The sequence below is a fragment of the Prinia subflava genome, chromosome 14 (genome assembly GCF_021018805.1).
Source record: "Prinia subflava isolate CZ2003 ecotype Zambia chromosome 14, Cam_Psub_1.2, whole genome shotgun sequence".
Lineage (NCBI taxonomy): Eukaryota > Metazoa > Chordata > Aves > Passeriformes > Cisticolidae > Prinia > Prinia subflava.
In genome coordinates, this window is record NC_086260.1 from 13,920,998 (window position 1) to 13,942,997 (window position 22,000).

Below are 22,000 nucleotides of genomic sequence, written 5' to 3' on the forward strand. Positions count from 1 at the left end.
AACACCACGTCCATCCCCAGGGCAGCTGCAGCCCTCAGCACCTGCCTAAACACACGACCAGGTACTTGTACCCCAGCACTGTCAGAACTTGAGAAACTCATGTGGAAATACACACGGTAAATATTGCATCACCTGCACTGCAAGGATAACAAAAAGCTACATTTCTTCCAAAAAAGAATTGATATTGCAGTGACAGAGCTATTTACTGGCAGTGCTGTGCATTGGTAGCACGAATTTTCAGAAAGGTTCAAAGCCAGGCCTCATTTCCTTGTGTCAGATCAAACCAATTCCTAGAGAAGGCCAGAGAGCTTCATAAGCACAAAGGTTAATAATATTCAGTGGTTAATATTCAATGGTTTGGTTAATATTCAATATTCAATAATGGTTAATATTCAATTCAACACCAGTGCTGTAGCATTTGTCTCCAAATCCATTTGGAAGGGGTGGTGCCTCTTGGAGCACACTCTGCAGCAAACAGGCTTTTTCTGCTTTTTTAACTCACCAGAGCTCTGTTCCTATTTCAGTTTTACAGAATTAGACCTTAAACTCCACTCACCCAGCCTAGATTGCCTTCTCCATGCACCTTGCACAAAGAAATGCTTTCTCTGATATTTATAGTAATACAAATTGTGTGCCACAATTAGTTTTAAAAACATCTTCTATTTGTCCTGCTATAAAATATCCCAAATGAGGTGTTTCACTATTAAAAGTTTGTCTACTTTGATTTCTGGCTGAGCAGAAATCTGCCCAAACTTCCCACAATGGATGGTACAAAGAATTATTTTTTTTTCCCCTCATATCAATAAAAGTGGCAAGAAAAGCTTTACAAAAACCCAGTTCAGAATGAGATTTTATTTTCCCTGAGGACGATTCTCAAAAAGCTTGACGACAAGGTGGCATTCTGAATATGTTATTTCAATATCAGGATTTTTACTGTGGTGGCACTGATACCTTATCAACAGCAGATTCTTTTTACATTTTCTTTTTACTTCTTGAAACTGTGTTTGTGTCACATGAGAGGGTAGAGCAGAAATACAGCCTGGCACAACATTTGCCTTGAATTTGAAAATGGCTCACATGACTTTTGATAAGATTAAGGAAAAGAAGAGAGGAAGGAGGTGAGCAGGGAAAAAAATCACACCTGGAATATTGCTGGTGTTTCCACCACGTTCCAGTTCAGTTTTAATTAAATTGTTCAGCAATCACGTTGAAAAAAGCCATGTTGTTTTTGCAGAGAACAGAAGAGGTGGGAAAGCAGTGAAATAAAGGGAACTAATTACTGAGGGAAAGGCTGTAGATATGACTCAACCAGCCATGAGTGCAAAAGCCTCACAGCGTTTTTTGTAATCAGCCTGGGATGAATGTTTCTGTTTCAAAAAGTGTTTCATTAAAGCAGCTCCGTTTTTTACACAAAAAGAATGGCATCTTTGTTTATTTACCTTGTCCTGCCTAAAGCCTGGGCACAAATGATCAGCAGAGGATGAAAGGAGCACCTCTGGCACGCTCAGCTGACCCTCAATTCCCAGAGATTTGGGGCTTTTTCCCCCTACCCACGTCCCCCCTGAGCTGGTTTGCACTGGAGGGGGGGACAGCTCCAGGTTCCCATTTGGAGAGTAAAAAGGGAAGGAGAAAAAGCAAGAGGAACACCAAAACCATATTTTAAACTGTAATTTCCAAATTCTGCATCAACAAATGCAAACGAGGCTAGCTGCTGATAAAGTGTTGAAACCCCAAAACAAAATGCCATGACTGCAGTGCAGCATCAGAGGATCTGATTTCCAGATCACCTCACAGCCCACTCCACACATTCAAACAAAATATTGTTTTGTACCACATTGCCTGATTATTTCCCAAAGTTCCAGATACTTTCCTCAGGAGGAATAAAAGCAAAGAAATGAGTGTCATCACAGGCAGCTATTGCAGCAGCTCTGAGTGGCAATGCAATACCCAAATGGATTCATTTTCTATAGAATAAACATTCATTACCATAGAAATATGTAAAAAAATTACTTGGCCATGGAGAACAACATTCAAAACGTTCAAACAAAAGAGAAATAACGTATAAGTTCTGACTTTAATGAGCAATGTAGAGGAATGAAGCCAGAGGAAACCACTCTCAGGGTTGCTACACTCAGAAAAATATGCCATATAAACTTATAAGTCTGACACATTAGTTCTTGCCCCAGCATGAAATGTTCCTTGTTTCTATGGACTGCAGTTTAGCAATGCACCCAAAAGTCCTGCTTTTTTCAATACAATTATAGTTTCAATCTCAAGTTTGAAGGATCCCTTAAGGGTCATGGTGTCCCCCTCAGTGCCTAACACCAAGCCACACCCTAACCCCATCATCCCGGTGCTCCCTGGACTCTGACAGGCTCATCTCTGTTATTTTTCTGTCTGTAAAGCACTGGGAATCAGTGTCAGCTCAGGCACCTGAAGATCACAAGTCACAACCACCCTGATTCTGGCTGAGTTCAAAGCTCTGCCATGCATCATCTCCAAAGACAACAACCACTGAGCACACCAGAAAGGACTGGAGGGAAAACAAACCATCAAAGTGACTCCTGCACTGTTCAGTGTTTTTGGATCTCTCTGAGATCTGCAGCTGGGCAGCTGAAAAATCCCCACTTCCCATCTGAGCCCCCCCCTAGCTCAACATCACAGTGATTTTGAGCGGTCACCCTGTCCCACCCCCCTGAAAGGTGCCAAAATGGCTTTTGGAGTGGAGAGTAGATGGGAAAAGGGAATTGTGTGTCCCAGCCCCCGTGTTACAGGCACAGAAAGCAGACTGAGCACTGCTGCTTGCACCTACCATCTCCTTGTGGTTTGGGTAGAACGTCTGCTCGATGAGAGGGAACTTCTCTGGGCCCAAGGTTTTGTAGACAGACACCAGCTGGGCAAACTGCAAAACAGAGCAGAACAAAGCAGAAAGCTCAGGAGGGAAATCACACTGTGCCCAAATGGGCTCACACTGACATTTTGCTTCTTGTCTTGGGGTGTTTGATAAACCCAGCAGATCCACACAGCCCCTCTCCTCCTCCTCCTCCTCACACACCCCTTTAACCCACCCCAGCTGTGACTTCATGTACAGACAAACAGAAAAACACCTTGAAAAGTGAAACCCCCACGGGAACAGCAAATGAAATGCATGGGAATACTGGATTTCAGACATGTCATTGTCTGTGTGTTTGAAGGCGATTCTGTGATGATGAAATCATTATAATCTCACATTTTCTAAAACCCTAAAGCCTAGGCATATTCACCATTTATTTATTTAGTGGCTAGCACCTCCCTGACATTGATTTGGCAGTGTTGGCAAAGAGATAAAAGCAACTGTGTCATGCTGACAGGTCAGGTGAGGAACAAACAGGAGCAGTGTCCTCTCCCAGGCTGCAGCCACGAGCCATTCCCACATGGCCATCCTTGGATGGGGATGATTTAAACTGCTCCATGTTACCCCATTTCTATTGATGTTCTTTATAGAATATTCTGATATAACACGTGGCCATCCTTGGATGGGGATGATTTAAACTGCTCCACGTCACCCCATTTATTTCATGTTCTTTATAGAATATTCCATATTCTGATATAACACATGGCCATCCTTGCAGCAAAGATGGGGATGATTTAAACTGCTCCTCGTTATCCCATTTCTATTCATGTTTTTTATAGAATATTCTGATATAACACGTGGCCATCCTTGGATGAGGATGATTTAAACTGCTCCATGTCACCCCATTTCTATTGATGTTCTTTGTAGAATATTCTGATATAACACGTGGCCATCCTTGGATGGGATGATTTAAACTGTTCCATGTTACCCCATTTATTTAATGTTTTTTATAGAATATTCCGATATAATACGTGGCCATCCTTGGATGGGGATGATTTAAATTGCTCCATGTTACCCCATTTCTATTCATGTTTTTTATAGAATATTCTGATAGAACACTAGACATCCTTTCACCACCACCAAAGACAGGGATGATTTAAATTTCTCTGTGTTACCCCATTCGTATTCATGTTTTTTATAGAATATTCTGATATAACATGTGGCCATCCTTGCACAACAACCAAAGATGGGGATGATTGAAACTTCTCCATGTTACCCCATTCCTATTCATGTTCTTTACAGAATATTCTGACAGAATATTCTTTTAATTCTCCCGTGACCCACCCTGGGCTGCAGCAGCTTCACACAGAACACTCACACGTAACACAGGAGGATTCTTTATTGAACAGAGATGGATTTGGGGCTGCTCCTTCTCTTACTGAGCAGATAAACTCTCCTCTGGTAAGAGATGAAGTCCAAGCCCCCCCTGAGGTTTCCAGGGAGCAGGAGGGCTCTGGCAGCCAGGGGCCAGAGCAGTTCCAGGGCCTGTGATGTGTTCAATTGTCCCCGTGCCAACGTGGGACATAAACAACCCAGCACAGCCCTCTGAATAGTGGGATTTGCTGGTTGCAAACAGCACAAAAAGCACGGAACAATAGAACTCTGTCCATAATGCAGATAAAATATCTACTCTGAGGAGAGGCTCAGGGGGCAGGGAGAGCAAAAACTGGTTAAAAAAAAAACCATGAAAGCTTTGCTTGCATTTCCAGCTGGCAGAGAGGACTTGTTTAATTTTGTGGTGTTTACTTAGGTTTGGTAAAATACATCTTTAAATTCAGAAGGCCAGTGGAAAATACCTTCCTGATGAGCAAAAAGCCTAAGAAATTGTAGTTGGGGTGTGTGCTGTGCAAATCAGGCCTCAAGGAAAGGAAATATTATCACAGCTACCAAAATAAGGTGGTTTGTGAATAGGATTCCTGACAACTTACTCAATATTTCAGTTCTGATCCAAGAGCCAAACTCCACAAGAAAATACTTACCATTAAATACACGATTTTTTGCCAAGCAATTGTTGGGTTAAAATAAATCTATTTACCTATCTTTAAGTAAAGTCCTCCAAAGAACCAATGAAATCACAGGATTGTGTTCCCTGTGATTCTTTCCCTACTTTCTTTTTCATTTTCACTGGAAGGGATCAAAAGACACTGAGAAAATGGCATTTTTGTAGGGGTTGTGGCATTCATGCAAGGGGTAAGTAAGCTATAATTGAGATTAATTGCTTGCAAATGTTTGTTTAATTAAAATAAAATAGTATCAACTACAGATAACAGACATGTCTCACTCCAAAGTATCCTTAATCCAGTCATTAAGATGGGAAATAGCAGGTAGGAAAAGTAGGTTTCAGTTTTTGAGGCAAAGGAGAGAAATCTCTCAGATTGCCACAGCTGGGGGAATGATTTCTCCTTTACCCTGCTGAGATGCTGCTCCACCCCCGTGTCTCCAAATCTGGGATCTCTTGTCAATCATTTCTCCCCCAAAATGCAACCTGATAAATTCAGCCCCAATTCACATAAAATTTCAGCATTCTTATTGGACATCCATAAACCGCTGTAAATATTTGTTCTTTTCCCTGGTTGCTCCTGGGCTATTGATAAAGAAGAATTTAATTTAAGTTTTGATAATCTTCTATCATTTTTTAAGTGGGACTTGGAATATATATTTTTATATTTTCCTTTTCAGCAGCTAAAGCGAATGAAACTCCAGTCCTGGTGCAGGAGCATCATCTTTTCAGATGATAAATTACTGAATTATCTAATCCAATGTCAAATGTTTACTGACATGGGATGTTCATGAAATAGGAAATACTAACAGATTATCCATGTAAAGTATTTTGCATGGATATCCAAACCCATAATCATCTAAAAACCCCCAACTCCTAGAGCTTAGTATTTCAGCTGAAGTCATTTTTACATCTTAAGAAAAAAACAAGAAAGTGGAAAAAAGTTTTCAGTTTAGCAAGCTGAATTTACTTCTCATTTTTCCAATTTTGCACCTTATTTTCAGTCAAAAAGGGATATCCTCTGGTCCATGTGTTTACAGTTGATTATTTTAAAAGGAAAATGGTTGGGTTTTGTGGCATTTGTTGCAATGTCAGCTCTTTTCTAGTCAGGATGAAATCCTTCCACACCCAGGCCAGGATTGTTCCTTTATAACAGAGCAGGACAGTGACAGCTGGGCTTTTTCTCCTCTCCAACAAGGTGTGACACGGAGGAGAAATATTTGGTCAAAAACCCACTTATTCCTTTTGATTTTGTATCAAATCTTTCTGGGCTTTCACCACCCCAAGACTGGAACTCTAAATGTGACTGCACAGATCGTGCTGCAACCAAGCAGGAAGCACCAAAAATCCCTTTGCTACCTTCATAAAGTGTCAGATAATTACTTTGCTTATCACTCTCGAGGAGTTAAAATGTGCTTAATTCCATGTATGCCATCTCTGAGGGGCTGGGATTTGTTCCTGAGCCGACCACACCAACTTCTCCCTGGAAGATAATCAGATAGGATGTTTCAAACTAATTACTGCAGATGGTGCTGCCTTGAACTCCGGAAAGCTGCTAATCCCTCTTGCCAGGCTGGAGGATTTGTAGCACTGCCCATTCCAGCAGGGAATTTCCTGGGATGTTGAGCAGGATTTCAAATCCAGGAATTGCATCTCCTTCGCCTGTTCCCTGCTTAGGCAGGACCCCTGGGCTGGGGGTTTTACTGAACCCTTCCTGTCAGAGATTTCCCTTTTTGGAGGTTCATTACCTGTCCTCCTTGCAAGCTGAGAACTCCAGCTGGACACCTGTGCTTGGTGGGAACTAAAACAACTAAAAAACCAAATTCTCTGGGTACTCTGTGACACCCACCCTGAGGAGCTGGCATCTCTAGGAGCAGAGGAATGGGAGATCTGGGATCTTGTGCCAAAAGCACAAACAAGGGTGGGCTGCAGGGAGGAACAAGGATGGGACCTCCCAGCCTGGAGCTGGAATTGGACAATTAAACCCCAATGTGCAAATGGATCAAAACTGATAAAAGTGTGAGACCTCTTGACTGGTGATCCATTTTGTGCCCATTTTGGGTCCATTTTGTGCCAATTTTGGGTCCATTTTGTGCCCATTTTGTGCCCATTTTGTGACCATTTTGGGTCCATTTTGTGACCATTTTGGATCCGCCCTCGGTGTAGCCCTGGCCAGGCTCTTGTCCTGCCCAAGGTGTGCCCTAAAGGCCTTTCAAAAAATCCCTGCTTTATTCTCTGGCTCTGCCCAGTCTCTGTTCCAGCTCAGCCTGCCCAAGGCATCAGTTCCCTGAGGTCTGCAGCCCACAGGAGCAGGGTGATCTCTGCCTCTCTGAGATGAGATCTGTCCCTGATGGGTTTTCCCCTCAAGCCCAGCCCAGGATCAGCAGCATCTCCTCTGTCTTTGGCTGCAGCTGATATTTCCTCACCTGCTCTGCTTTCAGCTCCCTCCTCACCCTCTGGGGTTCTTGCAGCACCTGCTGAGATGGAGCTGCTCAGCCCCTCTGGGGTGTGCTGGCCCTTCCCAGAGGGGTTTGGGCTGTCTGCTCCAGCTATCCAGAATTTCCAAGGGCGTTTTCTGGGCTGCTGCACCTCCCCTGCAGCATGAGAGCTGCAATCTGAGAGGCACAGCTTTCCCACTGCTAATCACTGCTGTAATTAACTTCTGGAATATTTTCACATCAGAATTACAGCTGATGAGATGAAAACCATTGAGTTTCTACAGGATGCAAAGAAAAAAAAAGAAGCCTTAAATAAAAACCTCATGCCCTTGGAAGAGCTGCATGAACTGGCTTACAAATTACCAGAGTGCATCCATGAGAGAAAAAAAAATAAAAAAAAGTTTTCTACAACGGCTGGAAAAACAGGATTAAAAAAAAAATCCCAAAGAACCAGAAAAGGGTCACAGTAAGAGACATAAAAACATCTCCTGGCTTGCAGGGTTGGGCAAGAAGGCATCTGGCAAGGACAGACACCTTGGCTGGTGGAAGAGGCACTGACAAAATGTGTAAACAGTGAGGAAAGCGAGATTTAAGCAAGACATGTGGATTAAAATGGAGGAAAACAGCCCATGAGCATAAAAGGGTAGAGCACAGATCGAGACATGCCTGATATAAAAGAATTAGCAAAAGGCAATACCTAGATCGAGAGGCCTTCTGGAGCCCTCTGTTTTGGAATGAAAATTTAGAGAAGGAAGAAAGCTTGTGGAAGTGAGAGGCTCTGGGGACTCCTTCCTGGGTGCTCTTCCAGCAGTGAGAAAATGCACTTTATTCCACTGTTATGGGAACAGGGAGTTCAGTGTTCCGACCAGGGAAACATTTGTGCTGTTGTTTATTTTGATGGGACTTGGCCCTTGTGCTCAAGCACTTCTCAGAAGGGTTTGGGGCTCACTGCAGCACAAAGAGATTTTCTTGTTTGTGGGGCTTTTTAGGGATGAGGTCCAGATCAAATAGGAGGCTTCCATAAAAATACTGAGTTCAGTGAAACCTGTAGGGGAAGAAATCAGTGGTGGATTTGCATGGAAGATTTCCTTAGATTATCCTTAAGAAAGTTCTGCTTGGGGGAAAAGCACCTGTTTGTCCTCTGGCTGCCCTGGACATGCACAGGCCTCTGACTTCACTTGAAATCTGTAAATCCACCCTTCTGTAACCCCAAACTTCCTCTGAATAAAGGCCCCAAACTGGCCACTGATGCCAATATTTGCTGTTAGGCACAAGGGATTTGATGCAGAGATGCCACACGTCCTCACAGGGGGCTGTTTGAGCCCTGCCACCCACGTCCTGCTGTCTCAGGGAGCAGCTCTGCCCTGCCTGGGAGAGGAGGCAGCTCCTGCTCCAGTCCTGGGGCAGGGAAAGGAAATTCAGCAGCTTCCTGCAGTGACAGGGCAGGAAAAGGTCCCTGCACCCTCTGCCTTGACCTGCCAGAGAGATCAGCCTGGCCAGAAACAAGTTCAGTGCTGGCTCCAGTTCTGATCTAACGAAACACATAAAACTAAAACACATCTCAGTGTTTCTAACATTTATCTCGATGGCAAACATTAAATGTGAGCATCCCTGAGTGTGAGCTGCAGCCAGATGGCAGGTGAGCATTCTCCAGCCCTGACCTTTAAGAAGATCCCCTCTGGCACATAAAAGAGAGCAATAACCAGCCAAATTCTGTCCCATTGCTCAGCACTATTGTACAAATCTGACTTTTCCTAACGGGCACAAGATTTTCTTATAGTGAAATTAACATTTAGAATTTCTTTCTTTAAACCCAACACAGACTAGCACCAAAAATCTCCCAGATTTACAGCAAAGCTTCTCTTCTTGCACGCATTCATTTTGTTTGTTGTTTGCTCTCCAGAAGATGCTTTGACACGAAATTGAATCTCCTCTGCATGGTTGTGTCTCCCATTAGCATAGCTTCAATAATTTGTGTCAACAGGAAGCTGGAAGGAACAGAGCTCATCTCTTTTTTTCTGCTCCTCCCTGCAGAGTCCCGACAAATGTCCTGCCAGTGCCCCAATCTGTTGCTCAAGATTTTTAGAGTGTAACTGGGAGTGGAAAAAGCACAAGAGACCAACTTGGAGCAGCAACACAGAGGAGAAAACAAGGTGAGGACGAGCATTAGAAACCATCAAATAGCGAGAAAGGGCAGTTAAAACAGACCTTCCAAGAAAGCAAGGTAAAAGCAGAGAGGTTAAATGTCCTGCTGGAGCAGAGAGATGAAGACAGAAAAGTAGAAAAGTGTCTGCAAAAGAAATGCAAAGCAGAACACGACACATGAAGCCACAGAGTTGTGTAAGCTTGGCAAGAGGAGCAAAACAAGGAAAACATCAACAAACTTGCAAAGAAGTGTTTGGCTGTCTGCTCCCAAACTGGAGGAAAAGAAACAAACAACAACTGTGAGATTTACAGTACCACCAGGTCTGACAAAAAAAGCCATTCCCAGCCTTCCCTCAGAACGGCTGTGGGTGAGCAAGGAGAGAAATTCTGGCACAGCCAAGAGTTCTGTGCCCCTTCTGTAACATTTCAAAGCCCTGATAACAATAAATTCCTGCAACAGGGCAGAGTATGACATCTGAAGATGTTCCAGCACAGGAGGGTTCCCATCTGGAGCTCTGTGTGAGGAACACCAGAACCTTCCAGCTCTCTTCACACACTCCCAGGTGTCCCTGCCTCCCTCTCCGCCAGCTCTGGCCCAGAAAACCCTTCCTGCCTGCTTCCTCTGGTCCCACGTGCCCGGGGTGATGGAGCAGAGTGCCAGGGGTGCGCACGGATGGGGCCAGGCTGCTCAGCACCAGCTCCCACCCCTGCAGAGCCAGCTCACAGCCCGGGACAGCCCTGCCACAGCCCTGCCCCAGCTGGGCTCCCCAAATCCCTCTGGGATTCCCTCCACTCCCCGTTTCCTAAACACAGACCCTTCCTCCACGCTGGCAACAGCCAGGCAGGGTCACAGTGCTCACCCAGGGGGTTGTGCCTCTCCTTCAGCAGGGTGAGTGTGGGATTAAGGCATCAGCAGGTCCTTGAAGCTCCCAGGAGAACAGATGTGCAGCCAGCTGCAGGGGCTGGGATGTTTTCCCTCTGCACTAAAGGAACAGGACTGCACTCACGGAGCTGATTTGGGGAGGGTTTTCCTCCTCTTCAGCCGTGTACAGCTGCTCTACACAAGTGCAGCAATCCTGGAGTCTCTGCAGGCCTGGAGGGTTTATCACTGTCACAGAGAACTGGGAGCACCAACCCAGCCCCTGTAACACCTGTAATTATCACTTCAGTCAGGCTGAACAGAAATAAAACCCAACCCTTTATTCTATCTGCAGCCTTGGACATCGAACCTTGCAGCCCCTGAGAATTAAATCAGAGTTTGCCTCTTTGGTGTCACTCAGCTGCACCTCCCTGATTCCACTCACCAGCAAGCTGCTGGACACAGGGCATGGGCAGGGAATAAACTGGGCTGTTCCAAAATACTGCAACTCCAGCACCAAGATTTGCAGCTGAAGGTAAAATCCAGCAGGGTTCAGTTGAAGGAAACCCTTCAGCATGCAAGTTCCACATCAATCATTACAAGAATCATGCAAATGGATGCATGCAGGAAGAATTTATGGTTTTTTATAAATTCAACACAGGACACTGGAAAAATCACATTTTGTATTTTTTAAACACATGTTGTTTTGTTGAGGTTTTTAAAATATTATTCCCCCAGTCTAAATAATGAGATTTTACCCAGTGCTGATACCATCACCAGATTTTCCAGTTCCTTCAGGCCTCCACAATTACTTCACACATGTCCATGGAACCACAGAACCATTTAGGTTAGAAAAGCCCTCTAGGATCACCAAGACCAGGCACTAACCATGAACTTCTAAGTCCACCCTCACCCTTGTCCTTAAGTTCCACATTCACATGGAACTTAAATCTAAAATCCCTCCAGGGACAATGACACCATGTCCTATGAGAAAGTTTGCACACAAGCTCCTAAGCCTGAACTAAGGGAAGCCTCCTTTGTTTCCTGAATGACATATTCTAAAGGAAAACAGATAATTTAAATGATATCAAATATTAACTTTGATTAATAATGATGCTCTTTTTTCCCTCTTTACTTTTTTTTCTCATAAACACTTTACAGCAGGATCTGCACCCCATTAAACACGAGTAAAACTGTCAGGTGAATTGGGAGTCCTCCAAGGACAGTGGATGGTTTTGCCTCACCTTAACTCAGTGTAGCTGTAAATTGAACCGGGTACAATTCTAGTCTTGTTTGATGAGGTTGTTTCATGCCCAAGACAATTCCTTTGCAGCATGACCCTGCACTGAAATGTTCCAATGTTTTAAATAATAATTTTTCAGCGAGGGCATGAACTTTAAAAAGGTTCCTCCACAGCTCAGCAATAAAGAACTTTTATTTATAAAACCCATGCTTTCCCCCAGCTTTCTGACGTCCTTACTAGCATTTCAGTGAAATCCACCTCGAGCCAGGGCCATGAATTCTCCATGAGCTAAGTGTTATCACAGAAGTGAAATAACCCGAGCGCTGTAACAACCCCGCACTCCCAGCACATTTCAGAACACAAACATCTCACCCCACACACTCATTCCAGCATTTTCTTCCCCCTGGTTGCTCACAGCCCAGCCTCTCACGGGGCTGTGCAGTGCTCTGATCTTCTGCTGAGGATTTGGAGGAGCTGTGCATGCCCTGACCCCGGGGAACACAAGCTCTGAGACCTGTTCTCAGTGCGTTCCTGGCAGTCGTCCCACCACACCCCACCTTTCAGTCAAACACCTCAGATCAAACACGAATTTGTCCCCTGTCTGTTGGCAAATGCACAGAAAAACAGAGTACAAAAAGAGCTTTCCTGGAAAACTGAGGACAGGTGCTGGAGTTTGTGGCACAGAGTGTGAATCTGCCCTGGGAGCTGATGTTGTACATCTGGAGCTGTGTGTTCCGAAACCAGCAAACACCTGACACGGTGAAGAGCTTTCATTTCAAACCCAAAGACCTTCTACGCTGAGTCCTAACTCTCATTTTACTTGAGAGCCCTTTTTTTACCAGTCTCACTTCCCCAACTTCCCCTCCTAGCAGATCTACACAACTCCTGATTCTGCTCTGATATAAGGAAGATTCATTGCCCATGGCTAACTCAGTAACTTCCCATCTTTTTAAGGCCCCATTCCATTGCATAGCCCTTTTGTTTTTCCCCTGCTGTTGTCAAAGTTGTAATTCCCTTCTGCCACTCCACATCTTACCTGCAGGAAGTCAGTCTATTTCTCATGAATTAATAAAGATTGTTACTAATGGCTTTATGTAGTGTTGTGCTTCCCTGTTTTGCACCTGAAACGTTTGTAGAGAGAACTTTCACACAAATATCAGGGCACTGGTGTTGACACAGAGATTGTGCAGGAAGAAATCCCTGCCCTGCTTGGGAGTTGGAAGGGACCCACAAAGGGCATTGGAGTCCAACTCCTGGTCCTGCACAAGACATCCCAAAAATCCCCCACGGGCCATGAGTTCTTCCTTTCCTCAATCTGGTGAGGATTTCATTCTCCTCTGGGAATACACAGAGGTCTCTGCATCTCCCAGCACCACCAACAGCACAAGGCAGGATATTCAAGTTAAAAAGCCCAACAAAGCCCCTGGTGTTTGAAATTATTTCTGTGCTCACCCTAAAAGCCCACACTCCTCACTAGGACCCACCTGAAGGGCAGTGTTAAAGTGATAAAGACACAGATATGGCAGTCTGTAAGAAGGAATTATTCCTTTACCTTTTATTGCTTACAAATGCTCCTGGCCTTGCCTCCCTACCCAGCTTTATTGCACCCAGTGAATCAAAGCCCTGGGAAATGCCACACAGCTGGAAAATGTGAGGCACTAAAATAATGAATTCAGTAATGTACAGTGTGTACTGAGAAGTTGTAAATGCTCAATCAATTATTTATTCCCCACCCTGCAGCAGTTTACTGCAGCATAAAAGGATAATAAAATAGGCTGCAAGAGGAATATGTTAGAAACTGCTGACAAATGTTTGGAGGGGTTTTCATAGTAAGTATTAAAAAATTAACATCTTCAAGGCAATAAAAAGTACTGTAGTAAAACTTCCCTGCAGTGTGAAAAATATTGACAACTGTTCTTTTCTTACCCAGATACCAGAGGGAAAAAAAAAAAAAAAGAAGTTTTGGCTATTTATAAGAAGTGGGATTTTTTAAAGCTGTGTTAGCTGTTGGATAATAGAATTATAGGAAAAGTGACTGCACTGTGGATCAGCACCTTTTACAGCACCACATTTTTACTTGCTGCTACTAATATTTAGTTCTTTATGAACCATTGGGATCACCAAATTCTACCTCCATTTCTACAAAACTTGTGAAGAAACACAGCATTGGCTTCTCCACTAAAACTGCCAAAGATCAGTGGCTCTCCAGGGTACCTCCCTGCTCCAGGGGTAACTGAAAGGACCAACTCCCACCCCAGAGGCACAGGATTATGAAAAGGGCTTTCAAATGAGGAAACGAGGCGCTTCAGATTTCCTTGCTAAAGCATAGCCCCAAAAATTTCACAGGAACGAGGAAAACACTGGCTAGAGCCTGTTCAAATTATGTTCAAAACCACAAATATGAGAAATATTCTCTGCTTGCTTTTCCCAGGCAAATTGTGAATAAACACTCTTTCCTCACTTGAGGAAGCGAGTTCGCAGTGGGGAGGCTTTCTGTTGGATGCCTCACTTATTTCTCTATTTGTACTACAAAGATTTTTCCTCTCTGTCTCCACACTGGCTCTTTGAAAGAAAAAAAATTAAACGTCTTCATTTGGTTTTTAATCCTTCCACTATTTCACTGTGAGGGCAGATTGATAATCAATGCTCACAAAGGAGAACGAAACACGCAATTAAAGAAAGTCTTTGCAGCAGCTGAACTGCCAGGCCCAGGAAATTTCCAGGTGCAGTGATGCCTTAGGATTTAGCTTTTATATTTTTTAGATCCTGTACTGCTCTAGTGGATAGCTCTGAACTCCAGACAGAGTGTTAGTGACTGTCTTCAGGATTTAGTCAGAGGAAAAAATCCCTCTGGGCCTGGAACTCAAGGACACCTCACTGCCTCAGGCCCTGAAAAGTATAAACAAAAATGAACAGGGAGGAGCAAACTGGGAGTAAATTACTTCATTACCTGTAATTGGAGGATTAACCCCTGATATGCAAATGGCCCAAACTGATAATTGTCTGAAAAACCCATGAGCATTGTCCATGCTGGGTGCAGCCCCTGGGAGGCTCTGACTGCCCAAGGTGTGTCTATTAATAAATATCAAAGGCCTTTAATAAATCCCCACTTTATTCTCTTTACTAAGTTTTTTTATGCAGGTTTTTTACGCAGGTTTTTTTAATTCAGGTTCTTTATTCTTAAGAAAATTCTGCTTGGAGGAAAAGCACCTGTTTGTTTGCTCTCTGCCTGCCTGGGACGTGCACAGACCTCTGACTTCCCTTGAAACGTGTAAACCCAACGCCCCTCAGTAAAACCCAAACTTCCAGCCCAGCCTTGGAGCCCCCCGGGGCAGCACTCACCACCCAGGGCTTGTCGCAGAAGTTGTAGATGGACTGCAGGGAGTTGACGCTGGGCACGCCGGCGTACTGCAGGCCGATGACGAGGTTGCGGAAGTCCTCGTTCTCGGCCATGCTGTAGGAGTGCTGCCGCACCAGCACGAAGTCGGGCCGGAACGACCTGCGGGGAACAGCGGGCACAGTGTGAGAGCTGGTTTGGAGAGCCTTCAAATGCCTCCCGGTGGGCACAAGGGCACGGGGAGGGCCTCGGGTTGAAAAACGTAACCAAAAATGTGTGTTCTGTTGTCATCTGTTGGAACTGTTTGGGAGATACTGTTCTTTGTCTCATGTAACTCCAGGGGGGAAGAGGGTGGATGCCTTCTGATACAGACCATCTGGGGCAGCGTTTCTGATCTCTTTCATCGACTTTGTCTCACCCTCTGAGGGATATCTTCTGTTAATGGGCCATCGAGGCTCACCAGTGACTGACTGTCCTGGGGTGACAGGACATTTTCATGCTTTGTATCCCAAATTGTTTTTTTTTTTCCTGTTCCCATGTTCCCAGTTTGTTTTGTCTATAGCTGAGCCCCTCCCCCTGCTGCTTGCTTTTGGCTTGCTGCTATCTTTAGGCTGCTTTGCTGGCTTTGCTCTCTTGCTTTCTGCTTTTTGCTTGCTTTTTTGCCATTTTTCTGCTTTTGTGTTTCCCCTTCTTTCCTTCCTCCCTTCCCTGAAGACATCGGACCTGCTTCGGGCCCTGATTCGGGAACATCAAGGGAACACCCCCCGGAGTCTGCACCTGGGAGAAGCTTTGGCTTCTCCCCAGCAGAGACTGCTCACCCTCTCTTGGACTGGTGAAAACACTTGTTGTCATCTCGGACTGTTTTCCTTGTGTTGGGGAGTGTTTTTTTCGTTGTTTCTCAATAAACAAGTTTTTTCCACTTTCTCCTCTGAGGAAATTCCTCCTGAACCTGGTGGTGGGGGAGGGAGTTGTGGGGATTTTCCCCTAAATTTGTCCTAAACTAGGACAGAGAGCCAGCCTGGAGAGCCTTCAAATGCCTCCCGGTGGGCACAAGGGCAGGGGGAGTGCCTCGGGTTGAAAAAGGTAACCAAAAATGTGTGTTCTGTTGTCATCTGTTGGAACCGTTTGGGAGATATTGTTCTTTGTCTCGTGTAACTCCAGGGGGAAAGAGGGTGGATGCCTTCTGATACAGACCATGTGGGGCAGTGTTTCTGATCTCTTTCATCGACTTTGTCTCACCCTCTGAGGGATATCTTCTGTTCATGGGCCATTGAGGCTCACCAGTGACTGACACATTCCATCATCCATTGGGAGATGCTGCACCCAGTGGGGAGGAGCCAACCATTCCCTACCCCGATAAAAATGGGGACACAGGGACCCCAGACATTCCTCTTTCCACTGGATCCTCAGAGGAAGACAGGACTCATCTCACCACCATTACAGCATCATCTCTGCTCCAACACAACCACATCTGCCACTCCAGGAGGATTTATTTGGACTGCTCCCAACACCCTGACAACAGGTCACATTCCTGACTCCAGGGTTCTCTAGGACTTTGGTTTGTTTTCTTGCTTGTATTTTTTGTATTACTGCATTTGCATTTTTATTATTCCTGGTAAAGAACTGTTATTGGTTATTGGGTTAGAAGTAAAAATAATGCAGTTGTTTTCCTGCTGATGGATAAATCACATCTATAATCTCTAGGTATGTCCTTTGTTTGTGTTCTCCGGTTTCTGAGCAGTGACAAGCAAAACTGAAACAAGCAAAGGGCTCTGCCACAAACTTGGGCTTTTGGGGAATTTTTTCCCCCCCACAATTATTGTCAGGTTGTTTTAAGGACAGTAAGGGATGAAGCAACCACATTGCTGGCCAAAGGAATCAGACCATAATGGAGAGAATCCCAACTGAACTTTTGATCAAGAGACTTGTCAAAATGAATGTTTAGATTTAGAGCTGCATTTCCCCCTTTTCTCTCCGGTGTCTGATCTGCATTTCCCCTGCTGCTCCCCGTGGTTTCCCCCATATCACCCCACACCTTTGCCAGCAGCCTGACACCACCTTCACCTCACTCCAACCCTGACATTTTGTTACTGGAGAAGGTTATGGGAAACAGAAAACACAAACCAACAGGACAGAGCCTCCAGAACAGGGGCACTTCACTCCTAAATTTGACTGTTGAGAGAGTCTTTTCTGCATTCCAATTTTAGGGGGGAAAAATATTCTGACTAGCCTGAAGATTTCAACCTCCTCAAAGAGGTATAACTGCAGGGTAAATTAAATTAGCACAGTAAATTGGTGAAATTATTTACAAGCCTTGAATAAATACAAGCTGTTTACTGGAGTGAGACACTCCAAAGATTACAAAATGATTCGGAAGCCTCAGCCTGGTAGAATAAAAACAACAAAACAATTAAAATCAGTGTTTAAATTGCTTTAGCAGTTCTGAGATCCCAGCTTGGATGCAGTAGTGAAAGTAGATTAGCTGGGTTCTTAAATTTCAAGAATTAGAACTGTTTGGGTTGGGAAGGAGTTTTTAAAGCTCATTTTCTTTTCTGGTGGATGCCAGGACACCTTCCACTATCCCAGGTTTCTCCAAGCCCCATCCAGCCTGGCCTTGGACACATGGAGGCATCCAGAGCTTCCCTGTGGCAATGTTTTAACACTGCCACTGCAAAAATTAAAAAAACAAAAACAAAACAAAACAAAACAACAAAACAAAAAAACAAAAAAAAACCCCACCCCAAAAACCCCAAAAAACCCCAACAAAAAAACAACAAAAAAGACCCAAAAAACCCCAACAAAAACCAAAACAAAACCCCCAAAAACCCCCAAAACAAACAAACAAACAAACAAACAAACACCCAAAAAACCAAAAAACCCAAAAAAGTCCCACCACAAACAAAACAAAACTACAAATCTACGTGATTTGGCAAAAGTAACATTGTAGATTTGCTGACAAAAGTTGTTGAAATGGCACTGGAGCTCAATGAGCAAAACCTGTAAAGAAATCCTTGCCTTTAAACAGGATTCCTAAAAAATGTCTGCAGCACAGCTCTGAGATGTTGTGATGGAGGTTTCACGGGCAGTGCCAAGAGTCTGGAACATGGAAATCCAATTTACTGGCCCAGCATGAATACAAAACTTAGAGGATTAATGCTGCCTTCATCAAAGTTGCAGACTCCTTAGTGAAAGGAAGAGGCAACTTTAAATTATTAAAATAAGGGGGATAACACATCCCAGACAGCGCTGTGGTTTCAAATAAAAGAACAGAAAGTGTCCTCTCAAAGACCAATTTAATGCAACAATCAGGGAATGGAGGGAATTTTTAAACACTAAAATTTTTTAAACACTAAAAGTAAAAAAATATGGTTTGCTTTGCAAAAGCTCCTCAAAAGAGTATGATACATTCCCATAATTGTTCTAGTTCTGTAATTAATGCTGGATGGAGAGACTGCATACAGAAGGAGGTCAGGAGAAAAATTTTAATTGTGGCTCAAGTGTCAAGATCCAAAAATCTCAGCATTATGTTACAGAAAATGTAATTTTTCGTGGTATGATTTCTATTTATAAAAAAAACAAGTTAGTGCCTGTTAAATCTTTTTTTTCTCCTCCTAAACTAAACCAGCAAAATTTTATCATCGAAATTTCTGTGATTTTGCTAACTAATAATGTGCTCATAAATCTGTGGTACAAGGTCCCTTCGGGCATCAAATTGATAAAAAATATCTCCAGTTATCACAGAAACAGAGAATTGATCTTCCATCCTCCCATTCCTCTCACACCCCCAGGCATCTCCCACCAGATTTGAGGGAAAATGATCAGCTTCAGGTACTTCTGGTTGGGTAAATAAATTGCCCATAAAATGATAATATTATAAAATCCCTTATTCTCAGAGTTATCTGCTGGCACAAGGGTCCTTTTTCCCCTAACATAAGCAGCATTTCTACCAAGTTTTCTCACGACCTGCAAAGGTTTGGAGATGTTATTGCTGGAGGTTCCCAGCCCTCATTTTCTCCTGAGATGTTTTGATGGTAACTTGGCCTTGATACTTCTTAAAATAATTCTGGAATACTGCAGAAAAGCCACTGGGGAGCAGCGATCAAGATTTCTTGGCTCCTAAACTTTGGTAAAAAATTCCACCAACCCTAAGAAAAATCAAATCTCTCACTCTTCTAAGGCAATAATCTTGTAGATTTGGCACAAGATCATTGTTTTTGTATTAAACTGCAATATTTTTAAAACATGCCAGAGATTAGGGAGTTGGAATTTTGAAGCATAAACTTCTTTTGAATATTTTTTCCTGGAGTTTTTGGTGGGTTTTTTGTTTGTTTTGGGGTTTTTGTTTTGTTTTGTTTTTTACATGAATGAGTAGGCACTTTGAAATCTTTTATTCAGAGATGTTCTGCAAACCATGAAGATCCAGGACATGCTTGGGTGGCTCTGCCTTTAAATTCAATTTTTCAGCCAAACAACTGCTACACTTCACTCACACATAACTGCACCAGCCAAAATAGGAGCAATTCTCACAATTTAAACAAAATAATGGATATAACTTTGGTAATAATTTGGCCAATATAATAATTTTGCTGATATAACTTTTCTAATACTTCCTTAATTTTTTGCTTTGCCCTGTTTTCTCCCTTCACATTTATGAGGCTGTTGATGTCCTCACTGAAAAAATGAAAAGTTAAATTTACCCTGCCTTCATTGGCATCATCCTTTTTAGACAAAACAGCTGTTGGGAAATCTGGGGTGTTTAAACTGGAATGTTTCAAACATGGAATATTCCAGGAACTACCCTGAGAGGGGTGTAATGACTTGGTCTGTTTCAATAGAAAATATTCCACGTTGGAAATAAATTCTGCTATTCTGGGAAAGTCTGGCAGGTACAAAATCCCCAAATCTGGCTCCTTCTGTAGCAGGCAGAAAACCCAAATCAATAATCCCAACTACCAAGCATTTATTCTTTATTCTGGACTTCACTCTCTTGATAAATCCATTTTCCCCGTGATTAAAATGTCGAGATGTGTCACAAAGAGGTTGTCACAAATCAGATATTTTATTTTTTGCCTCCCCTGAGGGCATCACTCAGAATCCACAAACACAACCAGAGCGCCCAGCCCCTTTCCCATCCACACGTTTATTGCCATTTGTTGCTTTTTGCTGTTATTCCATTTAGTTTCTCTTACCTGACAACTTTGGTGCCATTTCGGATTACTTGGATATCAACTGCATAATTGCCATCAGCATGGGCTATCAAGTTGATTTCTGAAAATTCTGCCTATGAAGAAAAGACCCCCATTAGTCAGGCTGTTTATTTCACCTTTATTTTCCTAACTCCCTTTTTTTGAGCATTAGGGCCTGAAGTGCTGACAAAACAGATCTGAAATAAAATGAGCACCCACAGGGCATTGATCCAGAGGTGTTTGTCAAGTGTGACGCACCACATTCTAAAAGGTTTTAATCCAAAGAGAGCAAAAATTATTAAAAAATGTTGTGAGAATGGCTTGTGAGGCAGTAGCAAGTGGATTTATCCTCCTTGTCTGCACAGAAATGTAGGGATTATGTTTCTGCTTTGCACAATGTTAGCAAAGAGCTCAATACAGGCTCAACACTGACATGAAGTTTTGAAGAAAACGGTACAAAAGCAGAATTAAAACAGCATTTTCTTACAGAATTTAGTGCCCCCTCGTACTGCTCACGCCTTTGGATTTTCTTCACGTGCATTTACTCTTCTTTTTAAAAGATCTGGTGCTAATGAGCAATTGTCTCACCAAATTCTCAATTAAAGCACTCCTTCAAAAGCCTTCTCAGCCTGGAAATGTGGAATTTCAAGGGAGCCGCCCCCATACTCTGAATCTGCAGTTATTTGAAAGGAGAGCACAGGATGTTTTCCATTTATCCCCAGCCTTTCACCAGCTTAGACTCTCAAGGCACTTCACAATAACATCCCCCAGCAGAAGAATTGAAATGCAGCCAGCTGTCTTTGGGGGACAAATGAAAGTGTCTCTGGTGTCCGGGCACAGAATGGAGAATGTCACAATGCTGGTTCTGCTCGGGGATCTCTGAGCCCTCCTCGGGCAGAACCAGGGCATTTCACACCCTGCTGCCCAGGGAGGGCAGTGCTGGGAGAGAATGGGATGTTTGTGCAGGCACTGAAAATTCCAGACACAACCTGAGACTGAGAACAGGTATCTCCAATTAATATATCATTTAAAAAGCTTGGGGGGTGATAGAAGACACTGCACATTGAGAAAAGCAGGGTAAAAATGAAATAATTGCTATTACTGAGGATGGGTATCTCCAATTAATACATCATTTTAAAAGCTTGGGGGGTGATAGAAGACACTGCACATTGAGAAAGGCTGGGTAAAAATGAAATAATTGCTATTACAATAAGTGGTATTGGCAGCAGGGCACTGCAGCAGTTGTTATTTGTATGTTGGTGTGCAACAAAGGGATTTGTGTGGGCAAAACTTCCAGAATCTGATTAAAGCTCTGGTCCCACTGCCCAGCACAGGAAGGGAATTCCAGTGCAAATGGAGAGAGAGGGAAATATTTGTACAGGCACTGAAAATGTCAGACTCAACCAAGTGACCCTGAGACTGCGGATGGGTATCTCCAATTAATAAATGATTTTAAAGCTTGGGGGGTGATAGAAGACACTGTACGTTGAGAAAAGCAGGGTAAAAATGAAATAATTGCTATTACTGAGGATGGGTATCTCCAATTAATACATCATTTTAAAAGCTTGAGAGGTGATAGAAGACACTGCACATTGAGAAAGGCAGGGTAAAAATGAAATAATTGCTATTACTGAGGATGGGTATCTCCAATTAATACATCATTTTAAAAGCTTGAGAGGTGATAGAAGACACTGCACATTGAGAAAGGCAGGGTAAAAATGAAATAATTGCTATTACAATAAGTGGTATTGGCAGCAGGGCACTGCAGCAGTTGTTATTTGTATGTTGGTGTGCAACAAAGGGATTTGTGTGGCTCAGAAACTTCCAGAATCTCTCTGATTACAGCTCTGGTCCCACTGCCCAGCACAGGAAGGGAATTCCAGTGCAAATGGAGAGAGAG

At 43.4% G+C, this 22,000-nt stretch overlaps 1 protein-coding gene across 1 annotated transcript in view; it reads right to left on the reverse strand.

Moving 5' to 3' along the window:
- The window catches only part of SYN2 (synapsin II), a 154,514-nt gene that overhangs the window by 78,160 nt on the left and 54,354 nt on the right, over positions 1 to 22,000 (reverse strand). Inside the window, exons 3-5 of the mRNA XM_063411946.1 lie at positions 20,104 to 20,195; positions 14,920 to 15,076; positions 2,813 to 2,902 (exon numbers count right to left, since the gene is read on the reverse strand). Of these exons, the coding sequence (XP_063268016.1) occupies positions 2,813 to 2,902; positions 14,920 to 15,076; positions 20,104 to 20,195 (339 nt within the window). The remainder of the gene's footprint in view (positions 1 to 2,812; positions 2,903 to 14,919; positions 15,077 to 20,103; positions 20,196 to 22,000) is intronic.